This window comes from Lynx rufus, unplaced genomic scaffold (assembly GCF_022079265.1).
Source record: "Lynx rufus isolate CCGP_SWC_20201006 ecotype Redwood Valley unplaced genomic scaffold, mLynRuf1.p SCAF_2, whole genome shotgun sequence".
Taxonomy (NCBI): Eukaryota; Metazoa; Chordata; class Mammalia; order Carnivora; family Felidae; genus Lynx; species Lynx rufus.
Window position 1 is genome coordinate 33,935,903 of NW_025814834.1, and position 21,804 is coordinate 33,957,706.

Here is a 21,804-nt window from a genome sequence, read left to right on the forward strand (position 1 = left end):
CTGTTCTTGTGTGATTTGCTAATTTGCATTGGATATTGAAATATTTTGCATATCTTTTTAATTGAAATATTTTGCATATACTTTTCACCAATTTCTTTTGTCTATTTGAACATGTTTTTGAAATTTGGAACTTTAATCGCTTCTCGGCCTTTTGGCTAAGATCAAGTGAAATTTGGAACTTTAAAATTTTTATGAAGTTCAATATTTTCCAAAATGTTTTTTTTACTCAGAGCATACCTCTGTGAAATTCTCTCCACCCCCCAAAACAGTATTTTGGTCAAATATGTTTAGAAAATGCTTTACACTTTAAAATTTTTCTTGGGGCACTTGGGTGGCTCTGTCAGTTAAGCATCAGGTCATGATCTCACGTTTTGTGACTTAGAGCCCTGCATTGGGCTCTGTGCTGACAGCTCAGAGCCTGGAGCCTGTTTCAGATTCTGTGTTTCTCTCTCTTTCTGCCCCTCTACTACTCTCTCTCTCTCAAAGATGAATAAACATTACAAAAGTTTTTTTTTCAATTTTCTTAATCTTTCTTAGATAGTCATGGTATACATTAACATTTTAAAGATGCTGAGAGCATCTATAATAAGGAATCACATTTTTTACTTTGTTTTAGGGTTCCCTGCAACAATTTGGCAATAGTAACTTTCAATGAAATATCCTAAGGTCTCTCAGAACTAGGGCTCCCTAGAACATACATGGGTAGATGGGGCACCATGGACACTTAAGGGTTCCGACTTCAGTGTTTTGAAGAGACAGACCTTTCTAGCCCAAAGGTGACACAGAATTCCTCTACCTATTCTTCCAGCTCTTATCTCTTCTTTTTCATTTAGCTCTTTAATCTACTAGGAATTCATATTATATATTTACTTATTCCAAGTTGCTAACTATCATCCCAGCTTCGTTTATTGGACTGTCTTCTATTCCCCACTGATTTGATAGTGATTTGACTTTTATACCATGATTATATATTAGATCTTACTAATACTTAGGTTTGTGACTGTTCTGGACTTAAAAAAATCATATTTCTTTGATCTGCCTTTTCTTATACTATACTATTTTAATTATTGTGGGTTTTGAACATATTTAGAATATATTAAAACTTGATGGGTGCCTGGGTGGATCAGTCAGTTGAGTATCTGTCTCTTGATTTTGGCTCAGGTCATGAGATAGAGCCAGGTTCTAGCTGGCTCAGGTTCGTGGGGGGAGCCCCTGCCTTGGGCTCTATGCTGACAGTATGGAGCCTGCTTGGAATTTTCTCTCCCTCCCTTCCTCTGCCCCTCCCCTGCTTCCCGTGCTTGTGTGCACTCTCTCTCTCTCTCTCTCTGTTCCTCAAAATAAATAAATAAACTTTAAAAAATAACATATATTAAAACTTGAAATTAAAGAATCACTGACATCTTTGCACTATTAGATTTTCTAATTCAAATATTCTGTACTTCAATAATCTCTGGAATAATCCATAATACCTTATACACCCGATCTACTGCAACTGCAGCTCTTCCCTGTCCACGTGTCTTTCCACTCTCCCCTCCAATACCTGGCTTACTCCTGCCTCAGGGACTTGTTGCTTGCTGTTCCCTCTGCATGAGGCTGTCTTCCACTATACATACACATGGCTCCTGCCTCACCTTTGTCAGAGTCTGTGTTCAAGTGTTCCCTTCTCATCTCTCTATTTAGAATAGTCATCCACCACCCTACTCTGGGGCTCCCCATCCCTCTCCACTGTTTTATTCTTTTCCAAAGCACTTTTCACTCTTCGATAAACTCGGTCTTTCATTAATTTGTTTATTGCCTATCTTACCGTGACTAGTATGTACACTCCATACGAGCAGAGAATTTTGTCACCTTTGTTCTCCAATGAATCTTTATTGTCTAAAAGAGTGTCTGGCACACAGTAGGTGTTTAATAAATATTAGTAGAATGAATGAGTGCCTGTCTGACTCTTTCTCAAGTCTTTATGTCTCTCAGTTACCCTCGCCCATTTTTTCACAGTAATGATTTTTGTTGTTGATGTTGTGAGAGTAACTTCCCTTACTGAACTTTCTAGTAACTGGTTATTGTTAATACACAAGACAACTTTTGATAAGTGTATTTTGATTTTGTAACTGATCACCTTATTCTGTCATACTGCTGCTACTGGTTCCTTAGATTATTGCCTTGGGTTTTTTAGGTAGACAATTCTGTAGTCCACAAAAATGATAGTCAGGGGTTTTCTTTGGTCATTGCATTGGCTAGAATATTTGCTATAATCTTTAACAGTGAAGGATAATGAGAATTCTTGTCCTATCTCTAAATCAATGGAGGTGTCTCTAGTATTTAAGAAAGAAGGTATGTGGATTGTTGATTTGAAATACTCTACATCATAATGAGGAATTATCATGCTATTCCTATCTTGTTCAGAGTTTTAAAAAGTAGTAATTGGTGTTGAATTTATTTGGCATCCATCTCTGTGGTATTTTTTTACTTATTTTAAAATTATAAATGTAATGTCTTTGCGGTAAGGAATAAACTGAAAAGTCCGAGTAATCTTTCTTTGCCCACCACAGTTTTAGCCACTAGAAGTAACTACATTTCACAATCTCTTATGCATTTTTCCAGACTCCTCGATGCACACATAAATTTATACACGCATAGTACACCTGAGTACTTTTTTTCTAAATGAGAATATAGGATACATATTGTTCTGTAACTTGCTTTTGTTTTTTAAAATATCGGACATCTCCTTGTATCGGTACATCTCCTTCATACTTTAGATGACTGCACACCACTTCACTGCATCGTGATTATTTAGCTAGTACTCCATGAATGGGCATTTGTGACCAGGTTTTTACTCTGATTTTTTTTTACTTTTTCTATTATAAATCTTGCTGCAATGAATGTACTTGTATGTATATCTCTATGCACTTAAACGAGTATTTCTAATGTATTTTTTTAAGTTTATTTATTTTGAGACAGAGAGAGAGTGAGCCAGGGAGAGGTAGAGAGAGAGGGAGAGAGAGAATCCCAAGCAGGCTCCATGCTGTCAGCTCAGAGCCCAATGCAGGGCTCGATCTCACAAACTGCAAGATCATGACCTGAGCTGAAATCAAGAGTTGGACGTTTAACCAACTGAGCCAATTAGGTGCCCCTCTGATGTATTTTTGAAACTATTACTCAGTTGACTCCCTTGAAGGAAACATTTTATATTCTTAGTTCCTAAGATAGTCTATGGAATTGTATTAAATAATGTATATAAAATGATTTTTGCCTAAAATCCTGTTTTAACATTAAAAACTAATACTGTGATTACTGGGATAAATAATAACTAGTCTTACAATATTTATATTACATTTTTAAAATTAACATTTAACCACTATTGAGCTATTATTTTCTCCATTGGAACATAAATTAAAGAAAGCAGACCTTCTGACTTTCTCATCTTGGCTAAAAACCAATGAAGTTCATGGATCTTTCACATATGTTCAATAAACTTCATTAGCCAAAATGGGCACTTGGCTTCTGGATTAGCATTATTTTTTTTCTCCAACCATTTTATATATTTTACAAGTATACAAACCCAAATACTAATATTTATTTGCATGTATCATGCTTTGTAGAAACCAAGTGCAGCTTCTTCTATGAAGGTAAGAGGAAGAATGAAGGAACAAATTCAACGTTGCAAACTCTGTCTTCGTATTTTAGGGAGAGACGTGAAAAACCCTTTAGAGACACCTTACCAGCTGCACTTGTGAAGAGCAGTAATTGTTCTTTGGGTCAGCAGTAGAAAAATTCTACTTTAAATTGAATAAAAGAGAGAAAAGTTGATAAACGTCTTAGTGAACTGATTTTAATTAGGGCAAGAGAAGTTTGTTTTCCTTGCCAGACTATTTAAATCATCATGTCTCTCCCTGTTGACTATGGTGTCTTACACTGGTCCTGAACTTCTGTCATGTGTTACCTGGCTCTATAATTTCAAATCAGAGGGGTGGGATCCTCATCTCTAGAGTCTCTCCCAGCTATGAGTTACTCACCTGCTAATCCCCTTGTAAACTGTGGCATAAGAACCTTCACCCAGTTTCTCCAAGTTCAAGTAAGATGAGGCTGCCCCAAAAGGGAGGTTCTTCCTCTGCTTAAGGGGAATGGGGAGGGGAGAGAGGTGGGAAGGAAAGAAAGAACACATATTTCAGGGTTGACATTTTTCCCAGAGAAATTAGCATTGCCCAAGTATACTTGGGGCCCTCTCAGTACCTGCCCTAGAAGTAAAGGCCAGCCTCCTAGACAAGCATGTATTAAATCATTCTACTTCAACATCAGCTGTTCACTCACCCACTGAAAACCCTGCCTCAGATCCTCTTTCTGAAAAGAATCACTGTTACTCCGTGGCCTTTTACTCTTGTACTTCCGGGCACGGACCGCCTGAAGTCCCCTGGGGTGAAATGAAGTCATGGAACATGATGCTTCTTTTAGGTCTGTTAGCTAGAGAAAAAAGACAGTACAGGAATAAAATGTATGCAAAGTCAAGACTCAGTGGCTGGCATAAAGCATTTTTTTCTCCACTTATCTGATTGTTACTCTTCAGATGTTTTCTAAGCCTCCTACACCCCAAAAAGCAAATCCTTTCCCGAAAGTCAGATCCTTAAAAAAGACCATAATGATATCACCTGCTAAAACTCTACATTGTTTCTTCACTTAAAAATATTTCTTTAACACTTAGATTAACCTAAATCTCTCTGATGGATGGTTTCCAATTTTTCTCTGTTTGGTTCAGTCTTTTCATGTTCTTTTAATTTATCTCTTTTGGGGAATAATTTTCTAGTATGTCATTGCTAATAATCATAAGCTAATCATTGTGATTTTGAATCCATAGCATACCAATACTGCAGCTTGCTTTCTGGGGCTCAGCTGTGTAACTTAGTACTTCAGATATTCCAAGAGAATAACTACTTTCTCAACTTCAAGTCACTGAATTTCGTGTAGCCCAAAGCATAGGATTATTTTTCCCTTTTGCTTTACAAGAACATCCCCAAACTTGATAGCAACAGCCATAAATTCTCAGTGACTTTAATAGAATTTTCTTTTTATTGTTTTTGACCCACCGCAGAGAAATCAGACCCTGCTCCAGAAAGGGAGTCTCTGAGCTCTCTAGTTTATCAACGAGGAAGATGCTCCTGCCGCGTTACAAATACCTCGATCGCAGCCTCCGCCGGCACAGGCGCAGTCCTCTGACAGCTGTGTGCATCGCCTCCCTCCCAACAGCGATGGCAGCTGCATCCAGGCTGGAGAGTCTTTGTACACAGCTCTTGACCCATAATCTTCTAGGTTCAAGGAGAAAACGCGCACTTGAACCTCTTCCCCTCTGCTTCTCCTGTCCTCGTTCGCTCCCTTTTTGCCAGAGGTCAGCAATGCTGGAGCTTTCATATGACTCACATGAGGGCTCTGAGCGGAGCAGCCTCATGACTTCAGCAGTTTTCCTTATCAGCGCAAGAAACTACATCGAAAAGGTGGCTGCCTGCATTCTTACGTGCACAACCGAAAACAGGACATCTAATATTGCATAGAATCAATCTTGGCACAAAGTTTTTATTCCAGGCATAAGTTAGTGCTGTTAGTATACATAGCTTTTATGAATTTACATTGCTTATCCATGTAAATGATAATGATATTGATTAGGCTTCCCTGGTGCTAAAGTGGACATGTTGAGGAGTATTTTCTCCCTGCCTTTCATCTGAAAGCGTTTTGCTTCCCAGACTTTAAAATAAATTTGCAACCTAGCCAGCTTTTAGTAGTGAAAGAAACCACAGAATCATAGAACAAGAAAATAGTTCTCTGTCTCTTTGCCTCCAAGCAATAGTATATAATATTTAATAGCTCCAGAGCGGTAGTCATCCATTCACTGATTCAAAAATGATCTAGTAAGCACCTGTGTTGTTTTTACTATACAGATAGTGATATTATCCAATGGTGGGGAGAGAGGAGTTTGCATAAAATATCTCCTTCTCTTTCTCTCTTCTTCCCACTCCTTCCCCTACCGCTTCCTGCCACATAAATGTAATTAATGTTTACCATATTAATAGCATGACATGTCAAGGAAATAGCTTGAGTTAACTTTGTAGTGTTTGAACAGAACTTTTTCTCTCATAGACTCCTAATGTTATTGCCACTATAATGTACTAATCAGAATGAGACAGAATGTAGGATACACACACGCACACACACACGTACAATCAGTATCATTAAGGGGTGAAAAATGAGTCATGTCTATTACCACAGCAATATTTATATATATTTGATACCTGAACCTCAACAGTTAAAAGAAAGTTTCAGAGAATTTAATTATGAACATTATGAACATATTTAATTGAATATGAACATTTCATTATGAATTATGAAATTTGAAGTTTTATTTCAAAATTTCCATAAGAGAAGAGATGTAAAATAGGCCAGTTTATTTATTTATTTTTTTATATGAAATTTATTGACAAATTGGTTTCCATACAACACCCAGTGCTCATCCCAAAAGGTGCCCTCCTCAATACCCATCACCCACCCTCCCCTCCCTCCCACCCCCCATCAACCCTCAGTTTGTTCTCAGTTTTTAACAGTCTCTTATGCTTTGGCTCTCTCCCACTCTAACGTCTTTTTTTTTTTTTTCCTTCCCCTCCCCCATGGGTTCCTATTGAGTTTCTCAGGATTCACATAAGAGTGAAACCATATGGTATCTGTCTTTCTCTGTATGGCTTATTTCACTTAGCATTACACTCTCCAGTTCCATCCACGTTGCTACAAAAGGCCATATTTCATTTTTTCTCATTGCCACGTAGTATTCCATTGTGTATATAAACCACAATTTCTTTATCCATTCATCAGTTGATGGACATTTAGGCTCTTTCCATAATTTGGCTATTGTTGAGAGTGCTGCTATGAACATTGGGGTACAAGTGCCCCTATGCATCAGTACTCCTGTATCCCTTGGGTAAATTCCTAGCAGTGCTATTGCTGGGTCATAGGGTAGGTCTATTTTTAATTTTCTGAGGAACCTCCACACTGCTTTCCAGAGCGGCTGCACCAATTTGCATTCCCACCAACAGTGCAAGAGGGTTCCCGTTTCTCCACATCCTCTCCAGCATCTATAGTCTCCTGATTTGTTCATTTTGGCCACTCTGACTGGCGTGAGGTGATATCTGAGTGTGGTTTTGATTTGTATTTCCCTGATAAGGAGCGACGCTGAACATCTTTTCATGTGCCTGTTGGCCATCCGGATGTCTTCTTTTTTTTTTTTTTTTTTTAATTTTTTTTTCAACGTTTATTTATTTTTGGGACAGAGAGAGACAGAGCATGAACGGGGGAGGGGCAGAGAGAGAGGGAGACACAGAATCGGAAACAGGCTCCAGGCTCTGAGCCATCAGCCCAGAGCCCGACGCGGGGCTCGAACTCATGGACCGCGAGATCGTGACCTGGCTGAAGTCAGACGCTTAACCGACTGCGCCACCCAGGCGCCCCCGGATGTCTTCTTTAGAGAAGTGTCTATTCATGTTTTCTGCCCAAAATAGGCCAGTTTAAAGATTCACTCAAATTAGAGACATTTAGTAAAAAAAAAAAAAAAAAAAAGACCAGTTAAACTAATACCTCAAAAATTTTTATTTGGTTAAAGACCAAATAAACCTTTGACCAACAATCAACAGAAAGTGAAAGAAGTTAATTTCTCAGAATACTTAATTCTGTTAGAATTTATCATAATTTGGGGGCGCCTGGGTGGCTCAGTCGGTTAAGCATCCGACTTCAGCTCAGGTCACAATCTCACCGTCCCTGAGTTCGAGCCCTGCGTCGGGCTCTGGGCTGATGGCTCAGAGCCTGGAGCCTGCTTCACATTCTGTGTCTCCCTCCTTCTCTGCCCATCCCCCACTCATGCTGTCTTTCTTTCTCTCTCTCTGTCTCTCTCTCTCTCTCTGTCAAAAATAAATAAACATTAAAAAATTTAAAAAAAAAAGATGTTTGCTAGATCTATGTCCAAAACAATTTTTATTATCAAATATTTCTGAGTAAGGACAGAAGATTTAGATGACTTCATTTTGAACTGTGAATTGGACCCAGTGCTCACACCACTCCAGGTTGGCCGGACCTACCTCAGCAGCCTGGTCAGTTTCATGGCTTGAGAAGCCCACTATGTTGTCTCAAAGCATGGCCACTGTTACTTCTACCTCCCTCTGTCACAGACCAAAGAGCCCCCACACATGAAGCTGACTGACAAGAGAGACTCCCATGCCTGGCCATAGCCTGTCAGGGTCAGGTGACACAATCGAGACATGAGGAAGTCCCGCGGAGTGCACTGCCATTATGATACCCACAATGTCTGTTAAGGAGGTGAGGCCAGCTCAGAAACACACTCCCTGCACCTGCTTGCTTTCCCTCCTTCTCTGCTTTGATTCCCTTTCTCCTCCCTTCTATTTCCCCGGGATTGCACATGACTTCTCCTCCTCAAAATTATTAAGTGTTAGCATGTAAGCTTTTGCTTCAGGCTGTTTTCAGGGAATCTGTATTAAGACAAATAGTAGCCATTTTTTAACAAGCAGTAAAATCACAAGTTATATACAATTTCAGGCTAGATTCTCCCTCCCTATGTTTTTGGAGTCCTTTTTCCTTTCTCAGTCATTGGGTATTCAAACTACTCTACTATGTTTAGCTGAAAATTTACACTTTTTCCAATATTTGCATTCTGTCTAAATTTAGCCCAATTATTAGGAATTATGGTTTAATTATAACCTTTCTAGAATATGTAGATTATCACAAGTATTCAACAGACAGTAAGAGGAGGAATAATGTGAAGTTTGTCAGAAACATTAAAAATAAACATTCATACAATGGGGCAATATGCAGCTATAAAAAGGAGAGACTTCTATGTAATGATAGGCTATGATCATCAAAATACATTGTTAGGTGGAAAAAACAAAATGCTTTTGTGTTTTTGTGTGGCAAAGACATGAGGAGAAATACATTGTAGTCAGTAATTTTACTAACATTAGCAATATTGCTATTATTTGAAACTGTTATTGGTGTATTTTAGGATTAAACAAATACATAATTATGACAATGTCATCAGAACTAAACTTTTCAGCATAAGAAAAAATAGACATAAATATCAAATCAAACAAACCAAATAAAAATTATGTTATCTTTATCTTTTTAAGCAATCTCTACACGCAATATGGGGCTCAAACTCATAACCCTGAGATCAAGAGTCACATGCTCTACTGAATGAGCCAGCCAGGTGCCCCCAAATCATGTTATCTTAAATTTTATTTGGAAATATCCATATGAACTTATAAATTTTTTTTCTTTAAAAACAAAATTCTGTCAGCCAAAAGACCTAGAAACAATGTTGACTCAATAGTAATGAACAACCTAGTACTCCGTTTGTGGTCTCTAAATACCATTTTCAATTAAAAAGAATCAAACATCCATGGAGAAATGGTGGCTGACTACCAAGAACATGAAAGCTAAGAAGTTATCAAGAAAGATGTCCCAGAACTGATTGTTAGCAGAAGGGAGGTGGATGGGGGCTTGAGTTAAATGGGTGATGGGGATTAAGAAGTGCACTTGTGATGAGCACTGGGTGATGTATGGAAGTGTTGAACCACTATATTGTACACCTGAAACTAACATTACACTGCATGTTAACTAACTGGAATTTAAATAAAAACTTTTTAAAAAAGAAAGATGTCCCAGGCTCATCTTATGTCAATGGAAGTCATCTTAAAAGGATGTAGTAGCCAACTTGAAGGGACTCCCATTTGGCTTAAGATGGGACAATGTGAGTATCAAAAAGAACAATGACTGCAATGGATTGAAACACATGAAATACATAAAATCCATACATTTATCTAAATAAAATTGTCACTTAGAGGTTTCTAGTGCACCAATTCATGACTGAATGTTGATAAATAAGGGGGGGGATCAAGTTTATTTTGTCTTTTATATAGAAATTGTTTTCCCAGTGTTATCAGGTAATTAATGAGGGGGAAATTCTTCCTTATATACGAATTCCAGCTAATGAAGAAGTAATGTTAGAAGTAGAAAATTCCCTATTATACAATCATAGAGCTAAGCAACAATCATCAATGAAGACTAAAATCATTAGGTAAAAGATTGATAAGGAACTTTGCAATGAAGGGTCAGGCTTACAACATCTGAGTCTACTGACCCATCTTAGGGAAATTTGGGATACCCAGCCACTATGAGCCAGGAAGTATACAGCATCACCTGTGATATATTTTTGGCTAAAGAAAAAAAATTTAGAGGCACCTGGGTAGCTCAGTCAGTTAAGCATCCGACTTCGGTTCAGGTCATGATCTCACGGTTCATGAGTTTGAGCCCTGAATCAGGCTGTGTGCTGACAATGTAAAGCTTGCTTGTGATTCTCTCTCTCCCTGTCTCTCTGCTCCTCCCCTTCTTGAGCTCTGTCTCTCAAAATAAATAAACTTGAAAAAAAAAAAAAGAAAAGAAAAGATTTGGAATCTAATCAATTGTCTAAGATCTAAAAACAAGTTACAAGAAATATAGAGGACAGAGAAGTTAACACCACAATGAAGCAAACAGCCAAATCAGAAAGGACAAATAACTTGATTCTCTAGCAATTAATGGCATAAAAAAAAGTGAATTATAAAGTTTTGAAAGACACAACAAACATAATATGTAGACCTTGTTTGGATCCTGATTTGAACAAATAAATTGTAAAATGACATTTCTTTTTTCCCCAGCTTTATTGAGGTATACTTGACAGGTAAAAATTGCATATATTTAAGGTGTACAAGATGACATTTTGATATATGTATACATTGTGAAATATTTACCACAATGAGCTAATTGACATCTCTCTCACCTCACATAGTTAACTTTTTTTTCTTTTTTTGGTAAGAACAATTAAAATCTCTCTGGAAAAAACAAACAAACAAACAAACAAACAAACAAAACTATTCTCCTAGCAAATTTCAAGTGCACAGTACAGCATTGTTAACTGTAATCACTCTGCTATACATTAGATCTCCTGAACTTATTCATCCTGCATATCTGAAACTTTGCAGCCTTTGTGTTTTTTTAATGTTTATTTATTTATTTTTGAGAGAGAGAGCACAAGTGGGGGAGAGGGCACAAAGAGAGGGAGAGAGAGAATCCCAATCAGGCTCCATGCTGCCAGCCCAGAGCCCTACATGGGGCCCCATCCCATGAACCATGAGATCATGACCTGAGCTGAAACAGAGTCGGACACTTAACTGCCTGAGCCACCCAGGCACCCCTAAAACTTTGCAGCCTTTGACAGACATTTCCCCATTGCCTCCACCCCCAGCCCCTGGTAACCACTGTAGAACAGCATTTCTGAAATAAATATGGAAATTTAAATATGGTATCAGATAATCTTAAGAACTTATTTTCAATTTTGCATGGTGAATATGTTTTAAAACAATCCTACATTAAGGGAGGCCTACTCATTAAGAGATTCTACTTTATGGGTAGAATGACATAATTTCCTTGCTCTAAAATATTACAGAAAAATAATGATGGAGATAAAAAAATTTGGTAAAATATTGATAGTTGTTAAGCTAAGTGATGGATATATGGAACTTCATTTTTGTGTGTGTGCTTAAGAATTTTCTAAAAAGAAAGTAGAAAAAGAAGACTATTTTAAAAAGCATATTCACATGAAATCTATACATTTTGGTTACTTATTTGCTTATATTCCTTCCTAATGTCAACAAAGCAGAAGAGGCTTTAGATAAAAATACAGAAATAATAATAATAATAGTAGCAACAGCAACCACATCAGTGCTTGTTCTGTGCCAGACTCCAAGCTGATCCTTCCAACTTCATGACAATGAGTAGATACCACTATTATCCCCACTTGATCATGAAGGAACAGTCTTAAAGAGTTTAAGGAGCTTTCTCAAGGTTACTCAACTAGCAGTAGTAAAAAAATTTTAAGCTCCCCAAACTACCAAATTTCCCAAATTTTATTTCATGATGGTACACTGATAATAGTATTTTTGTTTTGTTTTGTTCTTATTTAAATTTTAGTTAATTAACATACAGTGCAATATTGGTCTCAGAAGTAGCATTAAAAAAACAAAAAACAAAAAACAAAAAACAAACAAAAGAAGTAGCATTCAGTGACTCATCACTTACATACAATGCCCAGTGCTCATCACAAGTGCCTCCTAATACCTATCACCCATCTATCCTATCTCCCATCCACTTCCCTCTGATAACAGTATTTGTACAAAGAGCACAAAAATCTCAGTTTGGTTGCATTTCTCGTTAATTTTTTGGCCTAAATTTAAATTAGTTATTATACTCAGGATGAACCAGTAATAGGTAAGTGACTCTAGTTCATGAATCAGGAGGAACATGACATCATCTTTGGTCCAAATAAAAGCTATAATGTAGGATTCTTAAATCACATGTCTTCCTTCTTCCTGGAGTAGTTTAACTTGAAACTTTTACATGCTGAGAGTGCTGTCTTCTGACAATAAGCAGAACTGCAAGCATATGGGATCTGAGTCTCCTTTGTTCCTTTAAATGTAGCTATGGTCTTTATTTACAGCATATTACTATTGCATATTCGGTGTGCTATTTGTTTACTTGTACTTAGTTTCTACAATGAAGTTGATGGCATAAATTCCAGTGTCATCTTTTTTCACTGCCTTCAAGAAAGAATAACGTTCAAAACTGATGAGTAATTGAGAAAGTATGTGGAGCACAATGACCACATTTCCAAATCGCACAAGTTCTTATTGATTTAGAAGACAATTTCTGGAGCCCTGGAAATTTCTGCTCGAATTGCCAAATGCCCCAATTACCAGTTTTCTAGCTTAAATTCTGTGCTACTGGCTCTGATATTAGATTCCTGCCTCTCATTGAGGCTCTCTGCAAATTGTGGCATTGGCTTCTGAAAGAGCAGTTTATCTGTTGTGAATCAAAACTGTTAACTACAGATGGAACACTCAAGAATGCTGAGTGATTCCATATGTGTAGAACCACATTCTAAAACTACTGGAAAGCAATGACAGTTAAAAAAGACATTTCACTGACAGGTAAAGAAATCTAATTGTGAGGTGTTCTTGTGACAGAATGACTTAGCTTGTGAAACAATGCAATTATACTGAACACCATACCTAAAAAGGACCAATTATTTAAAATTGTAGGAATCCTTGGGAAATCTGTTTCTACAGACCAGATGTTTTCTCTCTGTTGTTCTTTGCATTTGTATGATTGTTTATTTGTTTTAATTTCTTGAGTTTGAATGCATTAAAAAAAATCCCAGAAATGACTTAAACTGATGTATGGTGCCCACTGAAATGGGGACACTGATTCTGTATTTAACTTTCCACCTTCAATATAGCAGTATGATTTTTTAAAAAGAGCAATTTAATGTTTTTAGAAAAAATAGATTTGTAAATATAGCATAATCAGGTCTATAGCAAGGCATCTTCTCACATGTTTAGTCCAAGTCCTCCAGCTATAGGTAGGGAAAAAGTGACAATAATAATAATGCAAACACATGGGTAGTTGACTTGTATTTACTCATAACAATTCTGTGGTCAGAACTATTAAATAATTTGCCCATGGCCACACAAGCAAGAAGTGGTGGAACCAGGTTTTGAACCAAGGCAGAGCAGCTCCAAAATCCATACTTTTAACCTGTTTGACCATTTTCCTCCTTGATACAATTTGAAAATAGGGAGACAATCAATCATACCAAAGAATCTCCAGGCCTGTGCTGGTCCTCCCTTCTTTCTTTAGGCACCATTTTTTTTTTATCCTTTCTCACCAAACATTTAGGATACATTATCTCATGAATTCTGTGATGTAGATAATTATTTCCCAAAGTTTAGTTGAGAAAACTGGGGATTGTCCAAAGTTTCTCAGAGTATAGGTGTTAGAATTGGAATTTAAACCCACCAGTATTGGGGCGCCTGGGTGGTTCAGTCGGTTAAGTGTCTGACTTCGGCTTGGGTCATGATCTCATGGCTTGTGAGTTCGGACCCCACATCGGGCTCTGCGTTGACAGCTCAGAGCCTGGAGACTGCTTCGGATTCTGTCTCCTTCTCTCTCTGCCCTTCCCTACTTTCTGTCTGCCCCTGCCCTCTTTCTCTCTCAAAAATAAATAAATGTAAAAAAATTTTTTTAAACCCACCAGTATTAACTCTAGGGTCTATGCTCTTAACCATGTCTCCACACCATGAACACTCAAAAGTGCTATGAACACTCTTTTCCTCCCACGCAGTGGATCCATCAACTTAGCATACTGGTCCCTTGTGTGTGAAAGGAAATTTTGCTTCTTGGTATTCAGGATGATGTCCTAACCCACATGAAAGAACTTCTTCTCTGATAGGAAACATACATGTCTGAAAGTAGAGGTGAGATGAGCACACTCCATCTGCTGTCTTCAACTCCACCCAATGTCTTTCTAGCAGCTCCTCACAGTCAATGCAGAGTCAGAATAATTAGTCCACTACAGAAGTAGTGACTAAAGAATAATGGTACCTTGTACAACTTGACATTGTTAATTTGTGTAGAATGCATTATAAGATGCTCCCATAACCTTCCTTAACATTGCCCTAAAGTTTTTTGCTCTGTCAGAGTACAGTGGTCTAGCCTGGGAAACTGTCCATGCTGACATGTAGTACACTCCACAGTACTAAAAGCAGTAGAGTTTTAGAACTGTTTGAAATGTCTCCTGCAAGTTACTATTGCTTTAAAATATGCATATATTGTAGGTACTTAAATACAAATAAGCACAACTTACAAAAACTTGACCTTTATAGGTCCTTTCTGATCCCCGCAAATTCTGTGGCTGACCCTCCCCTATCTCTTTCCCAGGATGCCTGAACCCCTCTGTCCCCCATTCCTGAAAGCAGCCAGCCTGTACCCACAGCACCACTCAGTGGCCAGGATGCAGAACTGGCCAACTCAACTTTTCCTCCCTCTCAACTTCTTTTTCAAAGGAATGACCATCCCAAATCCCAAATCTCTTCTCCCACCACACATGACTCCTGCCAATTTTCTTTGGACTCTGCCACTCACAGCCAAAGTGATCCCACCTCAGGCAATCTCTGCCTCACATTTACATAATCGTATTTAAAAAATCTTTTTTCTTCTCCTTGTCCAATTACTTAATCAGTTTTTTCCCCTTCAACTGCATTTATCATATACATAAGACTAGCAGTTAGTAGGCATGGGCAAACCAGACTTGGTCTCAAGGCTCTGAAATTTAGAGGGTTTAACCACATTAAAAAACAAAAAACAAACGGGGCGCCTGGGTGGCGCAGTCGGTTAAGCGTCCGACTTCAGCCACGTCACGATCTCGCGGTCCGTGAGTTCGAGCCCCGCGTCAGGCTCTGGGCTGATGGCTCAGAGCCTGGAGCCTGCTTCCGATTCTGTGTCTCCCTCTCTCTCTGCCCCTCCCCCGTTCATGCTCTCTCTCTGTCCCAAAAATAAATAAACGTCGAGAAAAAATTAAAAAAAAAAAAAACAAAAAACAAGTATTTTAAAACCTGTCAAAATAGATTAGGCCTCTGCCCCTCAGAAATACTATGCCCTCCCCAGCTCCCAGTCCCCAAGAGCCAGTTGGCTCCCGGCCATGGGCTCCCGGCCATGGGAGAGCCTTCAGTAACAGCTAGAGAAAGTTGCGGGAGCTGGAGGCCCAAAGTAAGAAAAGCAGATTTAAAAAATTTAAAAAAGAAACGGAAGGGAGGGAGGGACAAGGACGAGAAGGAGAAAGGAAGGCAGAAAAGTATAATGTATGGGGGCACTGTTTATAGGTCTTCCTTCCTCACTGCTTCCCACCAGTGCCTGGATTGGGATGAGGCAGCAAGGAGCATTAAAAAACCCCACAAAACCCAGTAATCAAGACAAATCAAAATAATAAAGAATCTTATTGCAATATTTTTTAATAAAAAAATTAAAGATGAATGCAAAAAAAACCAACCCATGGTCAACAAAATACAGTATCGACCTTTTAATGAAGACAAGCTGCTTGTGTGTTTTACAACCCCTCATCGCTGTGCGAAGGGAACAGTAGTTTCCCAATCAGCCCGAGAATCCCGCCGTCGCGTGGCTGTCAGTCCCACTGCCCCAGCAGGGCCGGTTGGTGAAGGTTGACAGGAGTGTGCAGATTGGCAATGCCGGGTTTTATATATAGATGTTTGCCGAGTTGTAGGGATTTTATTACTTTATCCCGATTGATTCAAAATAGGGCAGGATATATTGATCTGTGTAGATATAAGGAGGCACGTTTTCCGCTGTCGCGCCAGGTCCAGTATGGCTGGGCGGACGCTGCTTCCTGCTCGCCCTCCAGTTCCCCTGTGCGATCCAGAGCTCCACAGCTTCCATCCAACTCTCCATCCCTAAAACCCGCTTCTAAGTACCAGCAGTCATGAAAAATTACCCGCTTAATACCAAGGGGTTTTCCTTCTTGTTTTTAAAATTATAAAGTATTACAAAATTATTTCTTTCAGCTGTATTTTTTCATTGCAAATGCACATTATTTGAACAATATCATAAATCAAAAAAAAATTGTGGATTAGTCCAGGAACAAAACTATGATTTACCTCGCTGTTTCTATGGGAAAACGTGTTCTAAGTTTCAAACGACTCACTTGCAAATAAATATTTGCTTTTTTGTAGGTTGGGACCTAAATGTTTTCTTTAAATGTTTATAACAATTTACAAGTTATACATTGTAACACACACACAAAAATGAGGGCCTTTAGCCCAAACCACTGCTTTTGACTTTTAGCAAAAAAAAAAAAAAAAAAAAAAAAAAAAAGTGACGTGTCATGACCAGCTTGAGATCCAGAATGCTAAGATAAGTCAGTAGAACAGGTTTTGTCGACAAAACAGAGACAAGGAAAGAATAAGAGAAGTGTAACATTATTAGGGACATATTACACAACTCAGATATAGATACAGATATTTAAATATGCTTTAATGGTTATTTACATCTCATAATATAGACTTTATGAATATATGTCTCAGCAACTCTCATATAGCCATATGCTTCCATTCTAAAAATAACATGTTAGCCATGTACTTGCCTACATCTGGTGATTAGTCATTCAATCCACTAATTATTCCTAATATGAGATGAGCAGAAGCATTTCTATTTAAATAATTCCCCTAAATTACAATGTCATCAGCAGATCTTTGCTCCTCATTTGAGGCATTACCCTCTTTCATGAAGTTCAGCCACAGGGTAATGTGCTCCCTGATGTCAGTGAGAGTTGGGTACCCCTATCTTGTCCTTCAGCCATTTAGAATCTCAGCATCTGTTTTTAAAACAAAGGTCTAAGTTATTTTTAACTACCCTTCTTATCAGGAGAGAAACCTAATCTAATTCAGTAAGAATAAAAAGTGTAAAACACTCGGCTTCTATTTTAATGGTTAAGTAAAACAAGATACACAGACTAAAACTCTACTTTGAAGGCCCAAAAGGTTTTTCTGTGTTATATTTTAAAAATTCCTCTTTGATCACTTCTCAAAGTTCCCCTACATACCTATGGAATGAAGGCTACATTCTTCAGCCTGGCTTCGCACAACCTGACTATCCTGCCCTGTTTACCTCTGTTCCCCAGTCATCCACTTACTCTTCACTGCATTCACACCTCAATGTCCAACAAACCTTCCCTGCTGTTGTGACTGAACTTTCCCGTGCTCTCATCTGATATGTTCCTCCCTCCCCTGGAGCTGTTCCTCCTTCAAGTCCTACCTGAGGTTACAGCTCTGCTCTGAACCTTTCCTTGCTTCTGTGATCCCTCTCCCACCACTACCCCCAGTCTCTCTCAAGGCTGAACTCCTGGATCACTGATCGTCTCAGGTGTGCATTCTAATCATTGTTTTGATTGTTTTCCTAACAAGTTAAGTATCTTCTTTGAGGGCATGAACTATATCTTATACTCCATTCAGATTGGCTGTTAATTAAATAATAGCATTTATGTATGTGTGTGAATGCAGCCCCACCCCCACACATATACACATACATGTACAGGGTGGGAGCCTAGAACCAGTGTTTACTTGTTCATTTTGACCCTACTCTGAGGCATGTCCTTGTATACTGCCCTCCCATGAATGTCATTCTCAGTTTCTGATCCTGGCCTTTACTAACCCTGTTACTTCTTTTCTGTCAACCTCTATCATCTCTTTTTTTTGAACTCTACTTTTTATCTTAGTCCTGAACTCTCTATTCTACAACTGATCCAGTAGGAGCTGAAGTAGGGGGAAGATAGGATTTGGAGTTTGAAGATCTAGACCTCAGTTTGAGACCCTCTCCCACTTAGAGTAGTTTGATTAACTTGGAAAGTCAGAGGGCCCCAATTACTTCATCTGTATTTTAGGAATGATTATACCAATCAGGTTGAGAATAAAATACGCATGAAGCATTTTGCAAATAGCATAAAATATACTGTATTGCAATATTATTAAAATTAGCCCAAATAGCATTACTTCCCAGAGGCTTCATCACCCCTGCCTCCCCCCCCCACCCACATTCATACAAGAACTCACTGATTGCCCCAGGGCAGGTAAACCATTGCCTTCAATCCTTTTGCCCTTTGAGTGCAGGAGGATCCTTGTCTTCTGTGACTTCTAAGGATAGGATTGTGGGAGAATCACTCCTCAGTTCCTCTCAGCGGCCAATCAATCAGAGGATATGAATCAGAACCAATGTCAGTCAGGGTGGTTTATGTCTATAACAATGAACTGCATTTCAACAAATTGGTAAATTGCTAGATCTCAATAAACAATTTTATTGAACAATTACTAAAGTGCAAGGTGCTGTGCTATTCTCTAGGGAATTTAAAAATGAGAAAAACACTATCTGGGAGCTTAGAATCTAACAAGAGAGACATACAGGTTTGCAAATTAGTATAATATATGTCATGCTAAAAAAACCCTATATTTATAAACAGATTCAACTCAGATTGTGTGCTGTCAGTATTGAGTCTATGACAATCTATAGAAAGACATGTTTGAATATTTTTCTTCTTTGCAAGGTCATATTCTTTCCAATAGGAAATCTAGGTTTGCCTTCACATCAACTATTTGTGTTTCTTTTTTTTTTTTTTCCTTTGCAAGGTCACATTCTTTCCAATAGGAAATCTAGGTTTACCTTCACATTAACTACTTTTTTTCCTTTGCAAGGTCACATTCTTTCCAATAGGAAATCTAGGTTTGCCTTCATATCAACTATTTGTGCTTTATTGTTGTTGTTTTTAATGCTTGGGCTTTGGGTACCTATTTTATATCTTCACTCCACACCCCCTCCAGCTACTGCCCCAAGTTTATATCTCAGTTCACAGCAAAACTTCTTGAAGGTGATGTCTTTACTTTCTTACCTCCTATTCTCTCTTTAAGTCACCCTCAATAAAACCTCTGCATTTACTGCTCCACTGAACTTGCTCTTGCCAAGTCACCAGGCAGTCCATCTTATCAAATCCAAAGGCTTATTAGACCTTATCTCTACTGTTTAGCAACATTCAACACCATTTATGTCACTTCTTGAAAGCCTCTTTGATTTCTGTGACGTGGGCACTTTCCTAGTTTTCTTCCTACTTTTGTGGGGACTTCTCTGCAATTATCTTTCCTGCCTCCTCCTCTGATCAACTTCCAAGTTTGGGCAATCCCATGCACAGTCCTTATCTCCACTTTCCTCCCAGATAATTTCATCTAATCCCTTCAGCTTTGAATGGCACCTATGTGCAAAGGACTCTCAAATCTCTATCTCCAGCCCCGATTTCTCCCTAGAAGACCAACTGCCAATTTGACATTTCCCCTTGGATGCCAAAAAGGTATCCCAAAGTCATATGCCAAAAACAGACCCCTTGAACCAAGCTGAGATGCTTCTTATTAGTCTTCTCTAGTTCAGAAAATGTATTTCCTATGAATCAGTTGTTCAAGAAAAAAACTCAGGCAGTATATGAATTGAATATCATGTCAGATCCATCATTAAATTATGCCAATTCTGCTTCCAGAGGATATCTCAAATCTATCTAATTCTCAGCTCTAAAAAGTGATGTAATCTGGTAGCAATGTGTTAGTTCAAATAAAGGCAAATACATAATTTAAAAAAATCTATCCAGGGGCGCCTGGGTGGCACAGTCGGTTAAGCGTCCGACTTCAGCCAGGTCACGATCTCGCGGTCCGTGAGTTCGAGCCCCGCGTCGGGCTCTGGGCTGATGGCTCAGAGCCTGGAGCCTGTTTCCGATTCTGTGTCTCCCTCTCTCTCTGCCCCTCCCCCGTTCATGCTCTGTCTCTCTCTGTCCCAAAAATAAATAAACGTTGAAAAAAAAAATTAAAAAAAAAAAATCTATCCAATTCTCAATTCGTACTGTGATCGCCCTAGTCCAAGGCATCATCATCTCTCCTCTGACTTAATGCAATACTTCCTACTTAGTCTCGCTGTTTCTATTCATACTCTCCTATAATATATTCATTCAGAATGAACTTAAAAATATTAATATTACTAAATCTCAATTGTTACGTAAGCTTCTTTTCAATATTCTGTGTAATGAAGTAGGAAGTACACGTAAAGCACTATACAGAATGAACTTTTTCAAAAGTATAAATCAGATCAGATGATTTCCCCACTTAAAACTTTCTTCCGATGATTTCCCTTACATTTGGAATAAAAACAAAATCATATCCTGGCCTACCAACCCCTACATAATCACTACAACCTCATTTGCTACCACTCTTCTCTCTCATACACTCTGCTAGATATTTTTGCCTTCTTTCTGTTTCTCAAACACAAGTATTTCTCCCACTCAGAACCCAGCAGGATTCTGAACTAGAGTCTCCCAATCTTTTCAATTTCTTTTTTTTTTTTTTTAATTTTTTTTTTCAACGTTTATTTATTTTTGGGACAGAGAGAGACAGAGCATGAACGGGGGAGGGGCAGAGAGAGAGGGAGACACAGAATCGGAAACAGGCTCCAGGCTCTGAGCCATCAGCCCAGAGCCTGACGCGGGGCTCGAACTCCCGGACCGCGAGATCGTGACCTGGCTGAAGTCGGACGCTTAACCGACTGCGCCACCCAGGCGCCCCCCCAATCTTTTCAATTTCTAAATAGAGGAGTGTCTGGGCGCCTGGGTGGCTCAGTAGGTTAAGCGCCTGATTTCAGCTCAGGTCATGATCTCATGGTTTGTGAGTTCGAGCCCTGCGTTGGGCTCTGTGCTGACAGCTCAGAGCCTGGAGCCTGTTCTGGATTCTGTCTCCCTTTCTCTCTGCCCTTCCCCCACTCACACTCTGTCTCTGTCTCTCTCAAAAATAAATAAACATTAAAAAAAATTAAATAGAGGAGTGTCCCAGGGCTCAAGCCTCAGACTACCTCACTTTTCCATCAACAAGTTCCAAAGCCCTGCTTTCTCCTTTAACACAAGACTCCTATATACAACTGCCTACTTGGCAACTCCATTCAGATGCCTAATAACCATATAAACTATAACATGCTCAAATATGAACACATGGTACCTCCTCTCCATTTCCCCATACGTTCCCTCCCCCCAGTCTTGCCCATCTCAGTGATGTGACAACACATTTCTACCAATAACTTAGGCTTTAATTTCTCTTTCTCTCAAAGCTCATGCCTAATCCATGAACAAATATTTAGGCCCTACTTTCAAAATACATCAGGAATATAACTCCTTTTTGCCTTTTCCTCCATTGCCACTCCATTGCCATTGCTTGGCCAATATGACTGCCTCAACTATTGCAATAGCCTCTTTCTGATCTCTCTGCTTCCACTCAAACTCTTACACTCTGATCACTCTGCACAGAG

The 21,804-nt window shown here is 38.8% G+C and overlaps 1 protein-coding gene across 2 annotated transcripts in view; it reads right to left on the minus strand.

Annotated features, from left to right (window-relative positions):
* CDK15 (cyclin dependent kinase 15) overlaps nt 1–5,291 on the minus strand; it is a 79,398-nt gene extending 74,107 nt beyond the window's left edge. For both annotated transcript variants that reach the window (XM_047085559.1, XM_047085558.1), the window contains exons 1-3: nt 5,169–5,291; nt 4,309–4,458; nt 4,014–4,108 (exon numbers count right to left, since the gene is read on the minus strand). In XM_047085559.1, the coding sequence (XP_046941515.1) occupies nt 4,014–4,108; nt 4,309–4,458; nt 5,169–5,291 (368 nt within the window). The remainder of the gene's footprint in view (nt 1–4,013; nt 4,109–4,308; nt 4,459–5,168) is intronic.
* Between the last annotated feature and the right edge of the window lie 16,513 nt (nt 5,292–21,804).